A 24,118-nucleotide genomic window follows, 5' to 3' on the forward strand; every position below is an offset into this window, starting at 1 on the left:
TGGGTGTTCGTTGCTGTGAGCAGGCTTTCTCTAGTTGTGGTAAGCTGGGGCTACTCTTCATTGTGGTGCGCGGGCTTCTCATTGCAGTGGCTTCTCTTGTTGTGGAGTATGGGCTCTAGGCATGCAGGCTTCAGTAGTTGTGGCTCATGGGCTCTAGAGTGCAGGTGCAGTAGTTGTGGTGCACAGGCTTAGTTGCTCCACGGCATGTGGGGTCTTCCCGGAGCAGGGATCGAACCCATGTGCCCTGTATTAGCAGGAGGATTCTTAACCACTGCGCCACCAGGGAAGCCCAACTTCTGGTTAATCTTGATGGTAATACACAGCCATCTGCATTGCTATTTTTGTACTTTTATATATGCAAATTATAATTTTAAAAAGTAAAGGATGAGTAAGAGTTAACCAGATAAAAAAGGAGTGCAGATAAAGAATGTTCCAGTAAGAAGGAATAGCCTGTGCAAAACTGCATAAGAACAGCAGAGTACATACACATTCTAGACTATAAAAATAATGAAAGGGCTTCCCTGGTGGCGCAGTGGTTGAGAGTCCGCCTGCCGATGCAGGGGACACAGGTTCGTGCCCCGGTCCGGGAAGATCCCACGTGCCGCGGAGCAGCTGGGCTCGTGAGCCCTGGCCGCTGAGCCTGTGCGTCTGGAGCCTGCGCTCCGCAACGGGAGAGGCCACAACAGTAAGGGGCCCGCGTACCGCAAAAAAAAAAAAAAAAAAAAAGAAAAGTGGCTGAAATAATAGAAGTGACTGAAATGGAGGGAAACTGGTAAGAGATCTGCCTGAAAGAGAAGCAGGGCCAGATCACACAGGCTTCATAAACCAAGTAGAGTTTGAAATTTCTCCTGAGAGCAACGAAAACCAATAATGTATTTTAAACAGGGAACTGAGACCCCCATCCATAGTACATTTTAGACATCACTCTGACTGCTGCATTTAATAAGGACAGAAGAATCTCCACTTATAGTGGTTCAGGTGGAAAACAATGGTGGTGGTGTGAACTTGCATGGCAGTAACACGAATGAAATAGAGACAGATTCAAGAGATGTTTAGATTGGTAATGATTATGGATTGACATTAGGGATGCGTGAGAAGATAGTACCAAAGATACTATTATATGCTGTCTGTTTTGCGTATCTGGGTAAATGGTGATCCACTCACTCAGATGAGTAGACAGAAAGGTAGTTTTGGCTAAGAAGATAATGAGGTCACTTTTGGAAATATAAATGTTAGGAGTCTGTAGGATGTCTAAATAGGCATTTGGATGATATAGGCCTAGTGCTCAGAAAATAGACTTAGCCTAAAGATCTGAAATTGCAATTCATTTAGCATCTCAATAGATGTACGAATTGGAGTGAACAAGACAGTTGGGGGCAAGTGTCCTATGAGAAGAGAACTTAATAAACAACATTGTTTAAATGATGGATGGAGAAAGAGAAGCTTGTAAGGAAAACCAGGGATGTGCAAACAGAAAAGATGAAAGAGAAAACTGGATGTGGCAGCCATGGAGACATGCCACTCTGATCACCTTGGAAGAAACAGCTTTCTATTTTGCTGTCAAGAGGCAGTTAGCTGCCAGCCTCCATCTGTAGCAAGTTCGGATTTGTCAGAGTTTGAACCAATACCCACTCTTCCTGGGAAGCCCACAGCCAGTGACTGAGCATGGAAGAGGCACTAGAGCCTACCCTTTACACCCAATGCGGGGCTCCTCTAACAGGCAATCTTCACTCAAGAGCTCCCCACTGGGTTGTCTGAGACTTTATCAGATGTGCAGCACAGTTTGAGAGTATCCCTGCCAAAGTCTGCTTCTTCTCCCTTTACCTTTCACAGATGTTATCCCCCAACGAACCACTTGCACTCCTAATTCTGTCTCAGCATCTGTCCCAGAATAACTGAACCTATACAGTTGGTACTGGAACAGGTATGAGAAAGCAGGAGCAAAAGTAGAGTTTAGGGAATGGATCACTTTCTGCAGGTTGATAATGAGGATCCCATACTGGGTGGTACGCGGTGTACAAGTAGTCCCTGGCACAAGGTAGCAGCCCAATTACTAAAACTTTCACCAGTAGTGGCTTGGAAGAATGTTTTGTTGAGGAACTTTCCTGGCCTTTGCAATGATTCATGGTCTAGAAAAGTAGTGGGGATAGGTTAAGGTGGGAGTGAGGGAAGTGAAGGAAGGCAATGCATCCAAAGAAAGAGCTGGCTTTTATTAAGTTGTAATTGAAGTTACTACAGACAGATAACGAAAAGCTGAGAACAATTAACAAACAATTGAAAACTAAATGTAAAGGCCCTTGTACAGTCCAGTGTGAAATCAGAGAAAGCTGAAGACCAAACTCAGGACTTATAGTTAAGAGTTATGCTTTTATTTATCCCTCAGTAGGAAAATGGACAAACTGTGGTTTATTCATTCAATGGAGTATTGTACAAGGATTGCTCTGTCTATGTATCAGTTGACATGGAAGCCTGCTAGCTTGGGGTAGGGACTGAGCAGGACTCTGCACACTAGGTTGTAGCACAGGCAGCTGGGTCATATGACCTGGTAGACCCTATTGTGTTGGAGGTGTTAATACTGGAAAAAGAGATAGTGTGGCATGGACTTTATGGTTAGCCCTCACAAAAGAACCATAACGCAGTCCCCTGGAGTTCTAGAGCAAGGCCGCACCATCTGCAGTACAGAAAAACAGCTCTTGGTAAGCTACTGGGCTCTCAGTCAAATGAGACTGAACACTGGACCCTGGAAACCAAGAGGCCACGCATCCTAAACTGTCCATCATGAGCTGAATTCTATAGGACTGGCTAAGTCATAGTATCTGGTGGACTCAGCAGCAATGAATGAGATGGAAAGTGGTACATCCAAGATCAAACCTGAGCAGGACTACAAAGCATGAGTAAACTGTCTGAACAGGTAACCCAGACGCTCGCTCAAGTCACCTACTAAGACTGAAGCACAGTCCCTTCCTTGTTCACACCTATGGCTGTATGAGGTCCCATATGAGAAGCTAAAGGAAAAACAAAAAGCCAGATCTTGGTCAATGGATCATTTGCTGATGTGTAGATGTTGGTTCACTATGTCCACCCAAAATGGACATCAGCTGCAAGTGGAAGTGGCCTTGAAAGACAGCAGCAACGGAAAATCTTCCTAATGGGTTCAATTCATGGAAAAGTGTTCAGAGATAAAAAATAGATATGGATTTGTGGACAAATGGTTTGGCCATCTGGTCAGGGGCCTGGGAAGAAAAAGACTAGAAAAAGCAGCTGGGCAGCGACAGTCCACAGTCTTCAGCTACCGGAAGTCTGAGGTTATTCACTGCCTGAAACAGATGCGGCACCCTTGAGCCTCCGTCAGTTCCTGCTGCCAAGCACCACTCACTTCTGCAGCATTCAGCACTCTCCCCCAGGCTAACCCCCGCCCTTACCCCCCGGGCACTCTGTGAGCCCTACCGCGGGGCAATCCCAGCCCCACACCCCATGTGGTGGCACCTGGGCCAGGCTCCATAAGATAAGTGCTGACGCTGTGTGCAAAAGAAGGAAGGTGAAGAGAAGACCCCAGGTGAAAGAAAATCAAAGATGTTCAGGATGCAGGGGGAAAAAGAAAAAGGAAAAGAAAGGAAAAGAAGAGGAGAGGGGAGGGGAGGGGGAAGAAAAGAAAAAGGAAAGGAAAAGAAAAGAAAGGAAAGGAAAAGAAAAGAAAGAAAAAGAAAAGAAAAAAAGAAAGGAAAAGACAAAGATGAGAAGGTTGAAGGGAAAAATGTTTGGGCTAGATGGAGGAGAATGAGTGAATATATGAGAAAGGATGTAAAATGTGAAGACCTTTGTATCATATATTAATGACTGTCAGAAAGCAGCTACCATAGAAGAAACACTGAAATAACCAAGACAAAATCACTTGATCAATTGATCAATGATCAATGATTGATCATTGATCAGTAGCCAGCCTTCATCATTGGCCACCCCAGAACTAGCATAAATGGAACATTAACAGAGTGGAGACTACACGCCAATACCATAGACAACCCCCTGCCCCCCTCCACCCCACTTGTCAAGGCTGACCTGGCCACTATCACCATTGAAAGTCCAGCTAGTTGGCAACAGAAATCAATGTGGCATTATTACTTGATAGCACCACATGGCTGCTTGGTGACAATTTGACCACATTGAGCCCTTTCTTCCTAGAAGGGCCAGTGGTTTATTGTCATAATAGTAGACATTATCAGTAACTGTTCACCTTTCCTGCCTCTAGAGCCTCAACCAGCACCACTATTCAAGAGATTTCAAAGTGTCTGATCCACAGGCATAGAATCTCATATAATAGAGCATCTGACGATGAGACCTACTCCACAGAGAAGGAGATAGGGAGGTGAGTCCATATCAGGAGATCCACTGGTCATATCAAGTACCATATAATCTGGAAGCAATTGATTTTACTGAGCAATGGAATAGCCTGCAAAAGGCACAACTTGTAGGCAATATTCCACCGTGATGGGGTACCATTATGCAGGTTACACATTGAATCACAAACCTCTATTTGGATGTTTGATCTATTAGGAAGAAAAATCGGCCTGAGAACCAAGCAGCCGAAGCAGGAGTAGCCTCAGTTGCTTTATATCCAATGACCCACTAAGGATCTTTGTGTTTCCCATCCCTACAATTCTAGGCTCTGCAGGGAACTTTAAACTATGACTGCTACCTAGGCATTTTGGACTCCTTATGTCCAGGGAATCAGCAGACTAAAGGAGGAGTTAATATCTTGGCAAGAGTAAGTGATCCTGATCAGCAGGAAGGGGTAGGGCTGCTGTTCCACAATGAGAGCAGAAGGGAATATGTGTGGAATTCAGCTGATCCATTTGGGCATATTGAAGTACTTGTTCCATTATGACTAAAATGGACACGGACAGCAATGTTGACCTGAGAAGGGTAGAGTTATTATGGGCTCAAACCCCTCAGGAATGACAGCTTGGATCAGACAACTAGATCTGTCATCAAGACCAGCTGAGGTGAAAGCTGAGTGTGAGGGGAATTTAGAATGGACAGTGGAAGAGTGAGACGATAAATACCAATTGTGATCCTGAGACCAACAGAGATCCAGTTGTGGAGGTGAGCACTCCGTTCAAGAAAGCATTTGCTATTAAGCTGTAGGGGTGCAGCTGACATTCCTAACTGGCTCAGTATCTCAGTATCTGCCCTCATTGTGCGATAGCAGCCCTACCTTAGATGATGATCAGAGAGCCACTTCGAGGCACCAGGCAATCAGAGTGTAAAGTGGAGGAATCCAAGGGAGATGGTCATCACTGCTACCAAAGGTTCAATCCAGGAAAGTTTCTAAAAATGTCCACTGAATTTTGCAACATAGATTGTTAGTCACTTAGGAAAAGAGATTTTTCAATTGAGTGGTGGGGGCAGAAGCCAGATTTCACTAAGCTAAAGAATGAATAGGAAGTAAAAACATCAAGAGAACAACTTGAGAAAACTCTTTATGAATATTTAGCTGTGAAGGGAGGAAGGCAGGGAAGTAGGAGTGGTAGATGGACTAAGATGTGAGAACTATAGAGAGATTTTTTAATAAGATAGAGATTTGAGTGTGTTTGGAGAGCAGTGGAAAGGATCTGGGAGAGAAAGAGAGAGGAAAAAAAGTCTAGGGTGAAGAGACCAGGGAGCGTGGACACAGGTGGAGAGATTCCTCTTCCATTATTGTAAGAGTGGAGGAGGAAAGGATGGATGTGGATGCGGATGCTTTTAAATTAAGTATTTAGCTGTTGTTGCTTTGTTTTTACAGTCTAATTCCCTCAAGATCCCTATATGATACATCTGTGTTCCCCAAAATATTTGATAAAGCATAACCCCCCATATTCTTACTCTGCTGAATGAGAAAGATTGTCCTTGAATAATGAATAGCACCTTCTACACTTGAACAGTTACTTCCCTGGTCTACCCATCAGTTCTCTGAGGTAGGACAGAGCCATTCCTTGGTGTTCATTTAACAAATACAAAAAGTGAGACACAGAAAATTAAGTGCCTTGCTAAAATGTTCATGACTTATTGAAGGTCTCCTGATTTATGACCTCCATTTCTATTTACCACTCTTACTATATAGAGTCCTGTCACATAGTCATATAATCATTTACTTATTGCTCCTAGTCATATAAACATTTACTTATTGCTCCAGAAACTTCCATCCTCTACTCTTCACTATGACTTTTAGCTGACATGGCTTTAACCACAATATTTCCCTCTGTACTTTGCTGCTATTGAAACTGAAGACATTGGATATAATATAAAAAGAAAGCATGGCCCCTCCAAGTCACTCTATTTTTTTTTTTTTTGGTCATGAGATAACATACTTTCTGTAAAGTGCCCAGTTTCTTAAGAGTAGAAGGAATTCTTCATAAATACATTAGAACTCCTATTGTCACACAGAACTGAATCAGACAGAACCTTAATGGATTTTTCATGCTTTGTAGAGCACATTTCAGAGCTTCTGGCTTTGTTGTTTTAGATTCCAGGGATTGAGGATGGTTTTGAAATGGCAACTTGGTTATGCTACATAAGAAGGCCAGCCAAGCATTAAATAGGGGCATCTGGAGAGTTTGGAAATACTAACAAGCCTTTCAGCCAAACTCTGACACAGAACAGATAAACCCTTCCTAGAGATTTATGGGCCTTATTGGGACAGAGACCCTCCCAGCTAGAATTTCGGTCACTTTACCCTACTAACAGTAACTCCTCGGGCATGAATATCTCGGGAAGAAGATAAGAAATCTTGTAAATCTTTAAACTGTCCCTTTTGCACAGTGGACAAGTGTTTGCTCTTCTTAATAAAGCTGTACAACCCTCAAGCCAAACAGCTGCTGAATGGTCCCTGCATGGAAGCTTGACCTCCCCGAGGCAATATAATACCCACATCAAGGGTTAAATCAGGCCATATCTCACAGGCTCTCAGACCCACTACTGCATTAGTGATAATAGTTAACCAGTGATCAAGGCTTTATTCTGGTTTATCAGGTATTTCACGTACATGCTACTAGCATAACCTCACGTGATCCTCATAACCACTCCATGATGTGGGTATAGCACAACTTACTAGCTTGTTCATCCTGTGAGTTGAGCAAATAGAGTCTTCCACACAGTGAGTTGATGGAAAGCTAGGATTTGACCATACAGCTTCTGCCTCCAAGTCCAGAGCAGGTTGGGAAGAAATAGCTGAGAAGTAAACTCTGGTAAACATAAGGGGAAGAATAATCTACTTCTCTCATTTAAACTTTTCTTATTCTTAGCAAATTTTCTTTATTGGCATATTGGTTAAAAATTTTTAATGGAGATGGAAAGTATTATTAAAAGAAACACCATTACAAATGGGATACTGTTTGAGTTCTGTAGCTTCCCTATAACAAAGGGAAGTCCTTTGCATAAATATTGGCTCTTAAAAGGGTAAGAGTTATGGATAATGGCTCATGCATTGCTATTAAGTCACCTTTTTGTAGAAGTGTTGACTAAGATTGCTGTGGGATCCAGAAGGGATAAGAACGTGGTGTTCCTCAGCCAACTGGCTAGAAACACTCTCCCTCACAAGATGGGTATTCTTAAAACCTTTTGACATGGGAAAGTCATTTTGTAGCTCTAAGCCTCTGAGAATAAGTATGGACATTTTTGGTGTTCAGATTATTATATCTAAGGTGTAAGGTGTTTAGACAAAGAGTGGGGGTCCTTTTTATACTGGTGTGTTAGAAATGAACCTGTATGAAAAATCTTGAAAGTAAACAACGCTTGGCCTTTTACATCTCCTTTTGCACTGTGCCACTCATCTGATCACCCACATTCTTTCTATCCCTACAACGTGGATGAAATGTGAAAACATGAAGTAAAAGAAGCCAGACACAAAGGTCACGTATGTATGATTCCATTTATATAAAATGTCTAAAAAAGGTAAATCCATAGAGACAGAAAGCAGATTAATGGTTGCTAGGGGCTATGTGGAGAGGGGGAATGGGGAGAGACTGCTTAATCAGTACAGGATATCCGTTAGAGATGATGAAAAGAGTTTGGAACTAGAGGTGATGGCTGTACAACACAATGAATGTACTAAATACTACTAAGTGGTGCACTGTATGAATTTCACATCAATTAAGAGAGGGCGGTGGGGAGTTATTTAGGAAGAGAACTACAGAATAGTAGAGAGAGCCTTGAATTTAGAGTTAGGACACCCGAGTTCGAATACCCTTTCACTTAAACTCGTTGTGACATAAAAGACAAGAGAGATGACATTTCTAGGTCTCAGATTCCTCATTTGAGTCAAACATCTACCTCACAGAGCTACCATGAGTCCTAAGTGAAATATCGTATGTGAAAACACATAGCATGGGGCTGGACACAGAGTTCACACACAGAACATAATTCAACAAAAGAAAATAACGTAACAGTGATAGGCTTTTTAAGGCAGTACACAGAACTCATTTAATTTCTATTATTGCTCAAACTGTTATGATGTAATAAAAGTAATTTGGATTAATAAACCATAGTAGATAAAAATCATGGCAATTTTCAGAAATCCAAACACTCTGAAGAACTAGATGTTTTTGAAACTCAAGTTTTCTGGCATCAAGGCATTAATTTAACCCTAAAAATTACTGTTATGGAAAATTCTTCACTCTAATACTGCTTGACCTACATCAAGAGATACTCTATTTCATTAATTTAAGATGCACATTTTTGGAAAAAAACTTTAATATCTCTGAGACCAGGAGTCTATTGATTGAAAGGGAGGCTGGATCACCCTAAGGAAATTTCTACAATGCCACCCTACAGGTGATGTTCAACAACCAGGTGGACAAGATGACCCATTCTATGGTGCAGTGAACATGAATGAAATGGGCATGGTGACAGGGACTGAAGCCAAACATGGGCTCCTTTTCATCAAAGCTAGTCAAGATACTGCCTCTGTAAAATCCCAACCTGCCAACAGCAGAACCCTATGCTGCAACCTTGATAAGATAAATTTCCCCAGAAAACAGCCAGCCATTTGGTGGCAGTTTGGTTACACTGGACTCTTTCCGCCCTGTAGAAAATAGTGATTCATTTTAAAAAGAATTTTTACTTTAGATTTCGGTTTGCCTTCCCTGACCTCAACACATCCACCAGAACCACTATTCAAGGGCTTATAAAATGCTTGATCTACCAGTAGGAAATCCTGCACAATACCGCAACAAGCAACTTGTGCAATAGTGCAATACAACACTCAACCAAGAGACACATTTCATGACAGAGAAGGCACAACAAAGGGTGCATGACCACCATATCCACTAGTCCTACCATGTACCTCATTGTGCAGAAGCAGACTGCCTAATAAAATGAGGGACTAACCCGTTAAAGGCTCAGCTAAGGTTCCAACTTGGAGACTAAGTCCTGCAGGGTTGGGGATCTGATCTAATGAAGTATACACACTGAACCAATAGCCATTGTATGCTATTATGTTCTTTACAGCTAGAATACTTTGGTCTGAGTACCTAGGGGAGTTGGTAGGATTGGCCCTTCTCACCATCACCACAGTGACCTAATTCCAGAACTTGAACTTCTCAATTCCTGCCAGATTAGAGGTCCTAGTTCCTGGATGGACAGATAACTTCCACAAAGTAAAACACAGGGGGCCTGATGCTATAATAACCACCTGGTCATTTGGGCTCCTTGTACCAGTGGATGAATAGGAAAATAAAGGAGTTTCTTTACTGATGGGAATAATAGAACCAGGAGAAGCTGGTGTGGCTGCTACACATTAGCAGCTGCAAGGAGTATGCCTAGAACCCAGGAATTTCACTGGGACATACCTTGGTTCTTCTGTGGCCAGTGATAATGGTGAATGAGAAAATGGGGCGACTATAGTTGAAAAGGGCAAGGCAACTAAGGGTTTAGAACACTTGCAGGTGCAAGTCTGGGTCCTACCACTAGGCAATCACCCCAGCCAGTCAAAGTGCTGTCCGAAGGAGAAAGAAATCTAGAATTGGAGTTGCAGAGAGATGATAACTGTCAATTACAAACTTGGGATCAAACACAACAGAGAAGACTTTAGCTCATGTCAGAAACTCTCCTGCATTATGTCTTTGCAAAGACTGCATCTTGAAGGGAGTGGCAGATTGGACTTGTATCCTCCTCTCTCTCAGGAAAGAAGTAAGGGCATATCATTCGTACAAAACTGCAGATCATGTATTTTCGTATGGGAGAAGGATATAATGGAAATCTTGGGCAAATTCTGAGTGGTGCAGAGAGTGAACTACATTGGAGATCTCTTATACCTCACTTGAGATCCTCTCAGCCTTAGGTGTCTCCTATTCTAGCCATTCCGCAGCCACCGGTTCATGCGGAAGCCAGCTGGCTTCACCCAGGTCCACCCTGACAGTGCTGCATCTCAGCCCTGCATCATGCTCCTCTCACCTTCCACCCCGGGGCTTTTCTGTTAATATCTGGAAACTCTTTTATCATCTATGCATAAGAAACCCAGAAGGTTGGTGAGTTAACACCCTGACCTATGCGGGGTATTTTATTTTCATGCGATTTTTCTTGTGGAGGGGTGATTAAAAATCCTTACTAGCGATATTTCCATCTCAGGCCTTGGCACTCATTTCTGATGCCTGGAATGCTTTCCTCCAGATCAGATATTTGCTGAGTTATACCCTACTGAGTGATGTCTTCCTTGATGATCAAATTCTAAATTAGATGCCCTAACCCCAGAACTTCTGGCCACCCTTAATTTATTCTTTTTTTCAGTATTCTGTATCATCTTCTAACATTCTGTGTATTTTGCATAATTTAAGCAAATATATGCAACATGAAGCTGTAGATTTGTAAGTTGATGTTATTGTTCAATTTTATATTCTAATGTTTAGAAGAGTAGCTGTCATAAAATACACAATATTTGTGGAATTGATTAGTTAATTCAGTAAAAATAAGTGGGAATATGGAGACACTGATTATGAGAGTGTAGTAACTTGCAACATTTCATGCAGTTAGTACATATTACTTTGCCCATCAGAACACTGATTAAATAATTGAACAGGACTGATAAGATGGGTTTTCTCATCATGGGACAAAGTGGTTTCCCTGTAAGTAATAAAGCCACTATTTGGCCACTGTCTGTTTTCATTACTTGGTATAAATTGAATATAAAAAAGAAATTAAAAGCATTGAACCGTTACTGTTTTAAAAAACAACATAATAGGACCAAACAAACTAATTATAACACCACAGAGTCTACAGAGAGTACTTAAATATAATTGACTGAATATTTTTGGCTTTATTAACTAATTTAAAAAATTCATCAAATTGCCAAAAAAAAATCCTTACTAGCTTATCTCATACAGAAAACAAATAAATATTTATTTATTTTTACACACACACACACACACACACACACACAAATACCTTATAATGATCTATAAAGTAAACATGATCTATAACTTCTCTGATGTCATTTCCAACAGCTCTTTCTGCTCCAGCTACATTTCTCTCTTGTTACTTCTTAAACATATTATGCGTGTTCTTCTCCTGTCCCCCCAACTCTGGGTCTTTGCATTTACTCAGAATCACCCCCCACCCAGACACCAGCCTGGCTTAGTTTTTTTATATCCTTCAGGTCTTTATCCAAATGTCACCTTCTCAGTGGGGTCTTCTCTGACCATTTAAAATGCAACTTCCAGCATTCCTTCTCCCACTTCCTTTATTCTTCTCCATTATACTTATCACATTCTATGTGTTTTCCTTATTTATTTATTAATTTATTTTCGGTGGCTGTTTCCCCTGCTAGAATGTAAGGTCAAGGAGGTCATTTATTATATATCTCCAATGCCTAGAATGGTATTTACATTTAATAGGTGATCAATGAATATTTATTGAAAAAAGAAAGAAGAAAGGAAGGAAGAATAACTAACTAGAACAAAATGCCATCTATCTAGAGGTAAGATTTCTGGTCATCTCAAATCTCTGGACCATGGTCATGAAGCCAGAAATAATTGAAAAAGGTGTTGAGAAGGAAACAGAGCAGTCACCCAGCCCACTAAGGACTCGTCACAGAAAAGCCCCTCACTGACACCCTCCTTTTAGAACCTATTTATTCTCAAGTCCACATCCTTCACCCAAAGTTAGCCTTCTAGTTTCCCAGCTCACAAAAAGATTGAAATAACAAAATATAAAGTGACCTGGCAATAAGAAGAGACAATTTCAGTCCTCTAACTGGAGTTGAGTAATTATGATAACACACGGGTGTGGGTAAAATTAAGCTAATGCTTGCCAAATATAAACCAAGAGCTTCATGTATCATATAAATACAGAGGTTGTGTTTTTGAAAGAAAAACTGGGACACAGTGAGCTCTTCCAAGGTGCAAAAGGGGTGTGGGGAGCTTAGTTAAGATGATGATGAAATATTTGAATTTCTGGACTATTGTGATGGTGCAAAACCTACGCCATATTTACATGTCACTATGTTAAGAGAGTATTATTTATAAGATGCTTTAAAAATCACAAATGCCTGCTCTGTAATTTTAAGAAAAGAATCTGTTTTGAACATTTTCAGGACACCCTGAATGATCTTAAGGATTCATACAAGAATGAAGCAAAGTAAGTAGTGTCTGACATCTAAATAGAACCCTTTAGAATCCAATTTGTAGCTTTGAACAAATGGGACCATTTTGCCCATACTTGAAATTTTCTTCAATGATTTTTTAATTGCAGGAATGAAGGGCTAAAGAGTAATGAACCACACTGACCAGCTTCAGTGAAAATGGAAACAGGGTCAGTGTGGAGGAGTTAATGCCAGACATGAGGCATTAGACACTTGCAAAATCTGTTTTTAAACTATTGGCTTGAAGAATAGCCACATTCAGTGAACTTCTGTGTGAAAAGCCTATTCAAAGGACAGGCTAAGTGTGAGGCATAGAAAAGTAACCATACTAATGTGTTCAGGAGAAAATATATCACATTCAACGATCAAGACTTTTTTTGTTGTTAAAATATATGTTTTAGCATTCATTGTAGTAAAATTAAAATGTTTATAATAAAAAGAATTATAGGTGATACCAAATGTATACTTACAGTTACACAAAAATGCCAAATTATGCCAAAACAGAATTTCTTTAGAGGTCAAGAAACCTCCGAAGATTTTCACTGAAAAATCTGAGAAGAATTATAGACTCTCTCAGCAATGCCCTAATGTTCTTGTATACAAATTTTTACATTATCACAGATTTCCAGGAGGCCAACCACAGACCCCTAGGAAGCCCATGAACTTCTGGTTAATAAATCTTTTTTTTTAAAATTTTTATTGGAGTATGGCTAATGTTGCGTTAGCCTCCACTGCACAACAAAATGAATCAGCCATACACATATAGATATTCCCTCCCTTTTGGACTTCACTCCCATTTAGGTTACCACAGTGTAACAGGTAGAGTTCCCTGTGCTATACAGTATGTTCCCATCAGTTGTCTATTTTATACATAGTATCAATAATGCATATGTGTCAATCCCAGTCTCCCAATTCCTCCCACCCCACCCCTTTCCCCTTTGGTATCCATACATTTGTCCTCTACTTCTGCTTTGCAAATAAGATCATCTATACCATTTTTCTAGATTCCACATATATGCGTTATTATATGGTATTTGCTTTTCTCTTTCTGACTTAGTTCACTCTGTATGACACTCTCTAGGTCCATCCACGTCTCTACAAATGACCCAATTTCGTTCCTTTTTATGGCTGAGTAATATTCCATTGTATATATGTACCACATCTTCTTTATCCATTCCTCTGTTGATGGATATTTAGGTTGCTTCCATGTCCTGGCTATTGTAAATAGTGCTGCTATGAACATTGGTGTGCAGGTGTTTTTTTGAATTATGGTTTTCTCTGGGAATAAATCTTAACCTGAAGGGTAAAAAACATACCTTGTACAACCAAGAAACATTAAAATAATCAAATAGATCATTTTAATTTCTCAGCTCTGGAGGGGAAAAAGCTATTTCAATTAATTGACTGATAAATTCAGGTAAAGTTCACTCATTTAACAACACATTTTAAGTAGTGTGAATTTGTTTTTTATGTTTACTACTTTATCAGAGCTGATATAAGAAGACAGACTTAGACCCAGGGACAGGTGACATAACCAGCCATTCTGGACCCAGGTGTCTGAGAACAGGACTGAATAGGCTTGGCCTCTGCAGAGCTGGTCTGATCATGGGGCTCTTACACACAGCACTGCTTCCCAAACTAATTATTCACTGGCCTCCTTCAGTGCCTGCCATTCCGTGCATCAAGGCACTTCTGTGGATCAAGTGACGGGGATATTCAAATACAGAGATGCATTAACCTGAAGGTACAAGGAAATAACTCCAGGAAGGTATACAAGAAGCCACATGAAAAACAAATACGTGATGGAAAAGAATTTAAAATTTTAGTAATTTTTTGGAAGTTAAATTTAAAAAATAAACCAAAGACTTTGAAGGAATGTCCTGCTTGCCCTGGATTCCTTCTGAGTGTCCCAGCTATCCCAGGGGCCCTACTCCACTTCCTCTTGCTGAGGAGCCCTACATGTGGGAAGTTTAGAAAGCACTGGGGTAGTTAATGTCTTGGGGGTGGCAGTTCAAAGGATCTTCATCAACAGGTCTTTTGTAATATGAACAAACAATGAGAGATGTGGATGTCACTTCAGTATCTAAAGAACTAGTGTTCCAGATAGCCAGGAAAAATACGAAACAAAGCAGAATTCCATCCGTCTTAACAGGGCAATAAAACTAAAGGACTTTGAAAAAGAATTATAGAAGGGTGCAAAGAACCCAATGGGATAACATTAGAGTGCCTCTGGAGACATTCATTCATGCGTTTGTTCATCTATTAAACAAATACTCACTGACTATCGATTACATACCAGGCCTTTTCTGGACACTGGGGATACATAACTGAACAAAACAGACAAACAATAACAACAACAAACAAAACAAAAATCTTGCCCTTGTGCAGATTATATTCTTGTGGAGAAAGACGTAAACAAGAAACATAAAAACAAGCAAATTACTTAGATACTGGAAGGTGACAAGTGTTATGGATTAAAAAATGTTTTAAAGCAGGAGTGTTAAATTTTTTTTTTTTTTTTGCGGTACGCGGGCCTCTCACTGTTGTGGCCTCTCCCGTTGCGGAGCACAGGCTCCGGACACGCAGGCTCAGCGGCCATGGCTCACGGGCTCAGCTGCTCCGTGGCATGTGGGATCTTCCTGGACCGGGGCACGAACCCGCGTCCCCTGCATCAGCAGGCGGACTCTCAACCACTGGGAAGCCCTACATTTATTACTTTAATGAGTCAAATATTTGTTTTTAAAACCAGTTACCCTCAAAAGCCTTCTTTGGACACAAAAGCTGCCCCCATTGACATCAGAATTCACTTTGACCTGTATTGTATTATGAAGAAAGTATGTAGTACATATTTTGTTGCCCATCAATATCTTTGTCCCAAGTGAATTAATCAAACCCTTCTGCATTTAAGTTAGAATTCTCCAAAGTTCTTCAAACGAGCAGTTCCATCTCCTAGAACAATGCTTCCTCACCCTCCATGAAATGCTTATACCCAAATTCTACTGGTTCAGGATACAGTTCAAAGCCTTCTTTGAACCCCAGTCAAAGCTAGCCCCCCCCCCCGCCCATTTCCACCAAGTATACTCTCAGCACACTTACACAATTCTAATTACATGTTTATGGGATTATTGGATTAATATTCAGCTTCCACACTAGACTGTGAGATCCCTGAGGACAGGGACATGTTGGCAACATTCTCCACCAAATCCATAGCTTAGTACAGTGTCTGGAATATAGCCAGTGCTTAATAAACATTTGCAGAATGAAAGAAGTGATGAGCCATGTGGAGGGCATATGGCCCCTCTTTGGTGGGAAATTCCCCATTGTGTGTAATATTAGAAGGACACTGTTCTGAATCTCCTACTGCTGACAGCAAAAGTGATAGAGGGAGACCTCTTCCCTCTTCCTACCCCCAGCAGCTAGGACACAGCAGGTAACCTACACCAGATAATCAGTTGCTTTCACATAGGATATCATTCTCTGGCTGGAGATTCAAAGAGGCAGGGACAATTGAGAAATTACTTATGGCAGCACACAGATAGTCCAGCAGCTATACAACTGGGTGCCCAGCACCACAGATGTCCTGTGGCTGTGATCATGGTATTGTCCATGGAGTTGTCCCAACCAGATGGTTGGGGGTGGTTCCAACTTCCTGCCTGCTGTGGGCCTTGGCCTATTTTCAAAGCCTGGTTCTACAATGATTCTGTAAATTATATGTAATTCTTTCAAAATATTTCTTTTCTCCTTAATCTAGACACAGCGGGTTTTCTGTTACTTACCAGTGAAAACCTTGACTGATATACACACACACATACTCACACAGAATAACAGAGAATAAATCACGGAGCCTGGAAGTGTGAAGTGAAGCTGCCTTTATAAGACACAAAGTATTGGTCCATGTTTGGATAGCATATGGGTGCTGAAGCAGAGGGCTTCTCTTTAGGTTGAAGCCAAATGTTATTCGGGTTATGACCGCTAATTGTAACTGAAGTAATTGCGAAATGTAGAATTAATCCACATTTCCCTAAGTGTAAAACAGGTGTGATTTGGAGATACTTGAGATTATTTTAGGTGGAATGCCCACATGGCATTAAATAATATTGAATCACACAGTGAGAAACTGATTCCCTTTTCCATTGTCCTTCAGTCCTTCTGACACCACCAAGGATTGGTGGATTGATATCTCTTTGATATTTCTTGAACACTTATTAAACTTCCTTTATAACAAAGAGAAGGCAGCCTCAGGCTCAGAACATTCACAGACAATAGTCTAGAGCTAGAATAGAATTACATGTTTTAATTGTATTTAGTTTTCTAGTTACCTCCTATTTAGAGCAAGGCATGCTAATTTTCCATTTATAGTCACAATATAAGCCTTCTAAACAGATTTCTTTTAGTTAAAGAAGTGAGCCAACCTAAAAATAATGAGTAAATAATAGCACAGGTAAAACACAGATAAGGCAAAAATCCTGAAGATGGTGAGTTACCATCTTCAGTTTAGAAGACACCAGGACAGGCCATCAATTAGAGACACAGATACAGAATGCAAATGACTAAAAACTGAAGCAAAATCCAGAACCCAAAAACAATAGCTACAACTACTTCAGAAACATTTCTGAAGGCACACAAGTGCGTGATGGACAAACTACTACTTCACTGAAGCCCTAGACTCTGGAAGGCGGGGGATGGAGAGGGTGGAGGCAATGATTGTCACCATCATAAAACAAAAAGCAGGTGGGTAAAAGGACAAGGCAAGGTAAGGCAGCACTTTCTTGAGGAAGAATCCACACAAATCCAGAACAACCGTCTAACCTCATCTACCTCCTCATTCAGAGAAGGGATGGTCTCATACATAGAAGTAGCAAATGGCAACTCTCTGAATGAGAGTGATGGGCCAATATTGTTATCCTTGGTATTAAGGTAATATGATCTATAATTATACATGAAAACTTAAATTTTATTCTTCTTGCTTCATTAACGTTCCCTTAAATCAGTAATTCTCAATTGGAAGGAGCAATTTTTTCAGACTACTTGTATATCAAAGATTCTAGAATGTTCCACCAGGGAGTAGGGATACTAGCTCTCCCTCACTTCTCACCTAGTCAGAACCACTGTTATAAAGAGAGTGTATCATGCCCATTTGGAGGGGGGAAGTGGAAGAAAAGATTCAGAACCACTGTTTCAGTGGGAGCCATAAACAGTATAACTCCCATCCAGCCCATGCGACAGGGGTATGGGTGGTGAAGAAAGAGGCAATCTCTTTACCTTTCAGCACCATACTATGTGGATAGAAGGTAAGGGTTAGGGAAAATTGCACCATAGTAATTTGTAAAATGGCTAGGCAGTGGTTAAACAGCATCTGTATTTGGAAAAGGGGTTACCGCTCGGAACAGGTTTTTAATGACAAGGATCTGGTTTGCTCCAGCAGGGAAGGCCTTGTACGATAGATGTAGTCTTTCTTTTCCTCCCTCCGTCCCAATCCTCCCTCCCAATTTCTTCTTTCCCTCCTTCTTTCTTTCCTTGTTTTATTTTCCTCTTACCCTCCCATTTTCCGAGTTACTGCATATTTCTAGGGACAACAGCCCCCAAGGTTATCTGTGGCTCATTGGACATCACTAGCTTTCAAACTTTTTTCTCCAAAGCCTCACGACCATACTGGGGAAGAGTTGGCAGGGTGAGACCCATTTTCTTCTGAAAGCAGGGGGTTCAGGGTGCAGCTCTGCAGTATCTCACATCCTGGCAGTACCACTTACAAGCTGTGTGACATTGAGCAAATAGCTTCATTTCTGTTGTGCCTAAGTTTTCTCATCTATAAAATGAGAGTAATACAATCGTCTACTCGATTGGATCTTGTGAGGATTCAATGGGTGAGGTGGTATAAAGTACTGAGAACAGGAATAAGCACAGTATGATTGTTCGCTTTACATATTTGACTTCTCTCATAAGCTTTCCTTTCACAGAAGAGTTCTACTGCCCCCAAAAGATGTGAAAATCATTCTGCTACTTTTGCCCAGGGCTGTGGTCATTGTTCAAATTAGCACGCTCTTTAATCTATACTTTTCACCAATTTTCTCTTCTCTATCTCAGGATAACTTCATTCTTCAGAATAGCTCCCCTCCTGCCCTCCCTCTCCCCATCTTCCCACTGTTTTCAAGGTCAGATTCTCCCCACTACTGTCTTTATCCAGTGATTCAGTGGCTTCCTTCAGACTATTCTCACTGCATCACAGGCATCAGAAAGAACCTAATGGAACCCTCCCTTTTACCCTGAAGGAAACTTGGGTCCTGCCACATAAATTATCTCACCTAATTTCACAGTTAGTGAGAGAGGGAGGGAGAGATGTGTATCCTGACTCTGATTTCATTGCTCTTTCTCTGACATTACCTGTCTCCTCATCACTTGGTGGAACTATATACAGAATGATTCCAACTTCCCTTCCACTGCCAGAGCCACATTTCTCTTCAATGACTCTTGAAGTTCTGCTCCCTTTAAAGAAGTCTCTGAAGTCGTGATTTCTCTGGCCTCCTTTCTCCTCACACACAGCGGACAATCTGAGACCAGCATATTTGTTTGCTCTTTCATTCACCTAACAAGCTTTTTTTTGAGCATCAAAGTAGGTCCAGGGTTGAATGACAGGGTCCCTGTGTTAGAGAAGCTCACGTTCTGCTTAGACAGGCACTCAAAGAAATATCAAGTTACAGAAAAGCTGTGTGTAAGGACTAGGACAGGGTGAATGCACAGAATGTTGTGGAGAAGGTAGCTCACCCAGCCTAGGGGTCATGGGCCAGGAGAGGCTTCCTGAAGGAGTTGACACCTGATCTGGACCTTGGAGTAGGCATTAGCCAGATGAAGAAAAGGGAAAAGTCACTTTAGGCAGAGGGAAGAGAATGTGGAAAGGAAGGCATAGGCAGTTAGTTGTGAGAGCAAAGAACTTTGGGAAAAGTGCCAGAAATTCTGTTCAGTAGGAGTGAAAAGTGTGACAGAGTAGGAGCCATGAGGTTTGAAAGACTGGACTAGGTCTTAAAGGATCTTGTAGGTTGTACAAAAGAGTTTTATCATGGGAGACATGGGGAGTCAATGTACAAAAGAGTTTTATCATGGGAGACATGGGGAGTCAATGCAGGGGTTTAATCAAGAGGATAAGAACGTATTTTATTCTGTAGTGGCAGCATGGAGACCTTCGTTGCTGCACGCAGGCTTTCTCTAGTTGTGGCAAGCGGGGGCTGCTCTTCGTTCTGGTGTTTGGGCTTCTCACTGCGGTGGCTTCTCTTGTTGTGGAGCACAGGCTGTAAGCATGCAGGCTTCAGTAGCTGTGGCTTGCGGGTTCTAGAGCGCAGGCTCAGTAGCTGTGGTGCACAGGCTTAGTTGCTCTGCAACATGTGGGATCTTCCCGGAACAGGGCTCGAACCCGTGTCCCCTGTATTGGCAGGCGGATTCTTAACCACTGCTCCACCAGGGAAGCCCGAGAATGAATGTTATTCACTGGATGCTTTTGCACTAATTGACCCAGGTGAGATAAGAAACTGAGATATCGCAGCATAGAAATACACACCTGTGTCCGAAATGTTCATAACCCACTGTTGAATGTCCCTATGAGCTGAATTCTTGAGGAAATCTTAAATACAACTTCACCATTGCTTTTCACTTACCTACATTTTCTTTAATAACCTGAGCTTTTGTACCTTAACTGGGTTTAACCAGTTAAGTAAATAGTAAAACCAGATTGTCTTACTATTCTTTCCTACTGTTCTATTTCTTTTTTTTTTTTTTTTGGCAGCACACAGATAATCGTAAGTTTTATTATGAATTTAAAAACCTAAACATTTCATGAGGACTGGGAAGCCTATCCACAAGGTCCACCCTCCTGCATTTCCAACTCCCACACATCCAGGCCTCACCGCACACACACCCCAATGATGTGCAATCCACAGCAGTGTCCTTTATTTGCACTATTGATAGAAAACTGGCATTTAGATTTCAAAATTTTTATTACAAAATTACCGGCAGTCTTAAGCATTTCAACAATGCTTATGAACTCTACTTTGCTGACACAAACAAGGCTATTCAAAAAGCAGGACCTGTCTGAAGTGGACTATTATATGTCCTGAGATCCTTAGAGGCCACCCTGCTTAGGACTCATTTGTGACTGTGTCTTCTTCCATTTCCTCTTCACCATCATCAGTGGGGCCTGATCTGCGTTCTCTGCCAGGTATCTGACCAGACTGAAGCAAGCCCTTCAGCCTCTCCACTTCAGCCAAAGTTGATGCGTTTGCTATAGCATTCTTGATTGCTTCCACATCCCCTGGAGATGGCCCACCTTTCTTTTTGTCAGTTGGCAAACCAGCACCTGGATTGAAAGTTTTGCTTCTCCTGGCAATATCCTTTGCAAGTTGTGCACCCCGTTTGCCCTTGAACATTTTCTCTGCTTCCTGACGCTCTTTTAGTTTCACCTTCTGGAAATCCAGTACTCTGACTTGTGGAACTTTATAAATCACATATAGTCTGTAATGCTTCTTATTTGTTACAGGATTTCTTAGAATACTTAGATAAGTCAATGATTTGAGAGATGCCAAAGGGTCCAGATCACCCAATTCCACAAGACTGTTGTTGGTGAGAATGAGTTCTGTCAGACAGGGCAGAGCCTGATCAAGTCCCTCACCTATATGGCATATTCTGTTGTTGTTCACTAATAATGTTTTCAGTCTTCTCAACAAAGGAAAACCATCCAGTTTCCTGATTTCATTGTCAGAAAAATCAATGGCATCAAACTGGTCTACGGTAGCGCCTAGATTTTCAATGACAGGAATTTTATACCCCCGAAGGTCCAGCTCGCGGTCCCGCACGGCGTTGGTGTACTGCGCCGCCTGCTCTATCAGCTCCGCCGTCAGTTTCACCATCCTGCCGCCTTCTGCCCGCCGTGCCGCCCGCTCCTCCCTACTGTTCTATTTCTAATCACCCAAGAAAGCCTTCTTCCCTTGTTTACAATTATCCTTTCAATCATTGATTTCAATGTCTGTTAAGGAACAGATGTGCACAAAACTCATTTAACAGCAAGTTTCTAATCTGGTAACATTTAACATGCAGATAAAAATGTACTTTATGAAATTTCATCTCTTTATACCTCTACCATGCTAAACCCAAAAGAGATTTTTGGATGCACTACATCAGTGGGTATCTCACATTTGAGTAAATAACTCAGATACTTCATAAAAAGTGAGTTCCAGACAAAGTATAAAGGATATTCAGTTGACCGTCCATCTGGGCAGGTTTCATATCTGCAGATTCAACCAACACTGGATTGAAAATATTCGGGGGAACAAAATTCCAGAAGGTTCCAAAAAGCATAACCTGGATTTGCCCCACACTGGCAACTATTTACATAGCATTTACATTGTATTAGGTATTATAAGTAATTTAGAGATGATCTAAAGTATACAGGAGGATGTGCATAGGTGATATGCAAATGCTATACTTGAGCATCCTCGGATTTTAGTGTACACAGGGGTCCTGGAACCAATCCCCCATGCATACCGAGGGACGACTGTATTTTTAAAAGAGCCCTGATTAAATTTTTGTCAACTGTTTGATGAACCAAGAGACCTGCTAAGATAATTTCCCATCTAGAAAGATTAAAAGTTGAACCCCCCCCTTTTTTTTTGCAATTTTCATCACCCAAAATAAGCTCAAAGGGATCCGTTTTTGAGTTGCTATTAATCTTATTTACATCTTAAGTAAAATTAAGATTCAGCCAGGGCTGGGAGTAGGCAAAGTGCAGAACAGCAGCTCTTTAGAAAGAACAACTCTCACTTTTCATCTTGTACTAAAATTTCGTTAACTTTTTCTGTGTTATGAGTAACTCGAGCGTCAGCAATCCCACGTTTGGTCGATGGAGTTTTTACTCATTGCGCGCGCGCGCACACACACACACACGCACACACACGCACACACAACCCTCTCAAGCTCTTTTTGTGCACTCCATCCACCTTTTCCAGCTGACTTTGGCCCCTGAGTCCTCCCCTCTCCTCTCCCAGGTACTCACAGGGTCTGCGTACTGGGCGGTAAGCTGGGGATGCGGTGGATATCCTTGCAGGTGACTCTGAAGTTGTCCTCCTGGTGGCATTTGCAGGGCGGAGAAGGACACCCTTTCCCCCTCAGGCTCCTGGGCAGGACAAGAAGCAGCGCCAGCTGCAGCAAAGGCGTCGGTTTCATTGTCCTCGGGGCTCCAAGGCTATGTCTTCATCCTCCACTATCGCCTCATTCTCAGCCCTTTGCGCCTCGGGTTCCCTCAGGCTGCAGGAGAGCGGGAGGGGTGGGAGGAAGGAGAAATCGATGGGGTCGTGACTTCAGCACCAAAGAGGAGGCTGGAGAGGGAAAAGAAGAGGCTCTCAAGTGCTCCGTTTCCCTAGGCAACCCTCCACCCAAACAAGCTTACGTACTTCACTTTCCTTGCCCCATGCCACTCCCGTCTGTTGCCTGACAATCAGCGCCGGTCCGGGCTGTCCCCTCTGCTCTCCAACCTGCCTCGCGCGCCCCTCCCATTACTTCCCTCCAAAGCCTAGTTCAGACGCCCCCTCCTTTCCTTGGCTCTAAACCCAACGGGCCACCTCTTCCCATGGGTGGGTAGCCTCCCCAAAGCGCCGCCTGTCGGGATCCACCCGCACGCACCCTCTATCCAGAGAAAGTTGCAGCGGAAAGGACCGTCCCGGGGCGGACGCCGGGGCCGCAGAACTTCAGCTCCTCCTGGCCTAGGACGCCTCTGCCGAGGATCGGAGGCGGGCACACGTGGCTTGCCAGCCCAAGGTGCGGCCCAGGCCGGGGCGCGACACCCATGGGGGCATCCTCACGGCTCCCCAACTTCAGCGCAAACCCGGACCACTGGGGGCGCGCAGCCACTAGCGCAGAAATTGCCGCGGGGAGCCGTCTGGCGGCGTTCGGCGGCGTCCGGCTCTCAAGGCAGCGCGCGGACTCGGCGAGGCAGGCCAGGAACTGGGCTCTGGCGCCACCTGCCGGGGGAACCGGGAACGGCAGAAACTGTTCGAGTGCCTTGAATGGAACTCTTGAATCGAGCTTTGCTCTACGTAGTTGAAGTCGACCTGTAAATTCTGGTCTGGCCAGGAATATTATCGAGCCGTATATCCCCCAAGAAGATGGGAAGAAGAAGAATACTTAAGGGGCACACTATTGTCTACTCATCATCCTTCACACAGTAGCCAAGAAGATAATTTAAAATAAATATCAGATTGTGCCAATTTCGCTCTCAAAAGCTTTCAGTTGCTTACTAATTCTTCTTGGGTAAAAGGACCATATAGCATCATATAGCATCTTCTCACATGCTATATGGTTGCATTTATATGAACTTCTGGGACGGCGGGGGGAAGTTATGGTGAAGGAAATCAGAATAATGGTTAGGGGAGATTGGTTAGACGGGAAAAGGACAGCGGAGAACTCATGGCAGTTATATTGATAGAAATGTTCTACATCTTGATTAGACTGGACATAAGTGGATGTATACAT

The 24,118-nt window shown here is 42.3% G+C and overlaps 2 protein-coding genes across 2 annotated transcripts in view; both read right to left on the minus strand.

Moving 5' to 3' along the window:
- Positions 1-23,529, minus strand: part of TSHR (thyroid stimulating hormone receptor) — a 163,543-nt gene extending 140,014 nt beyond the window's left edge. Inside the window, exons 1-2 of the mRNA XM_060097966.1 lie at positions 23,270-23,529; positions 22,644-22,965 (exon numbers count right to left, since the gene is read on the minus strand). Of these exons, the coding sequence (XP_059953949.1) occupies positions 22,644-22,813 (170 nt within the window). The 5' untranslated portion in view covers positions 22,814-22,965; positions 23,270-23,529. The remainder of the gene's footprint in view (positions 1-22,643; positions 22,966-23,269) is intronic.
- Positions 20,524-21,551, minus strand: LOC132487875 (U2 small nuclear ribonucleoprotein A'-like). Its single transcript, XM_060095751.1, has one exon. The coding sequence runs from the start codon at positions 21,499-21,501 to the stop codon at positions 20,734-20,736; it is 768 nt and encodes a 255-aa protein (XP_059951734.1). The 5' UTR covers positions 21,502-21,551; the 3' UTR covers positions 20,524-20,733.
- Positions 23,530-24,118: the final 589 nt, after the last annotated feature.

This window comes from Mesoplodon densirostris, chromosome 4 (assembly GCF_025265405.1).
Source record: "Mesoplodon densirostris isolate mMesDen1 chromosome 4, mMesDen1 primary haplotype, whole genome shotgun sequence".
NCBI classification, from domain to species: Eukaryota; Metazoa; Chordata; class Mammalia; order Artiodactyla; family Ziphiidae; genus Mesoplodon; species Mesoplodon densirostris.

Bases quoted from the DNA above. Each gene is read 5' to 3' on its own strand.
- LOC132487875 (XM_060095751.1), bottom strand. From the start codon at position 21,501: ATGGTGAAACTGACGGCGGAGCTGATAGAGCAGGCGGCGCAGTACACC.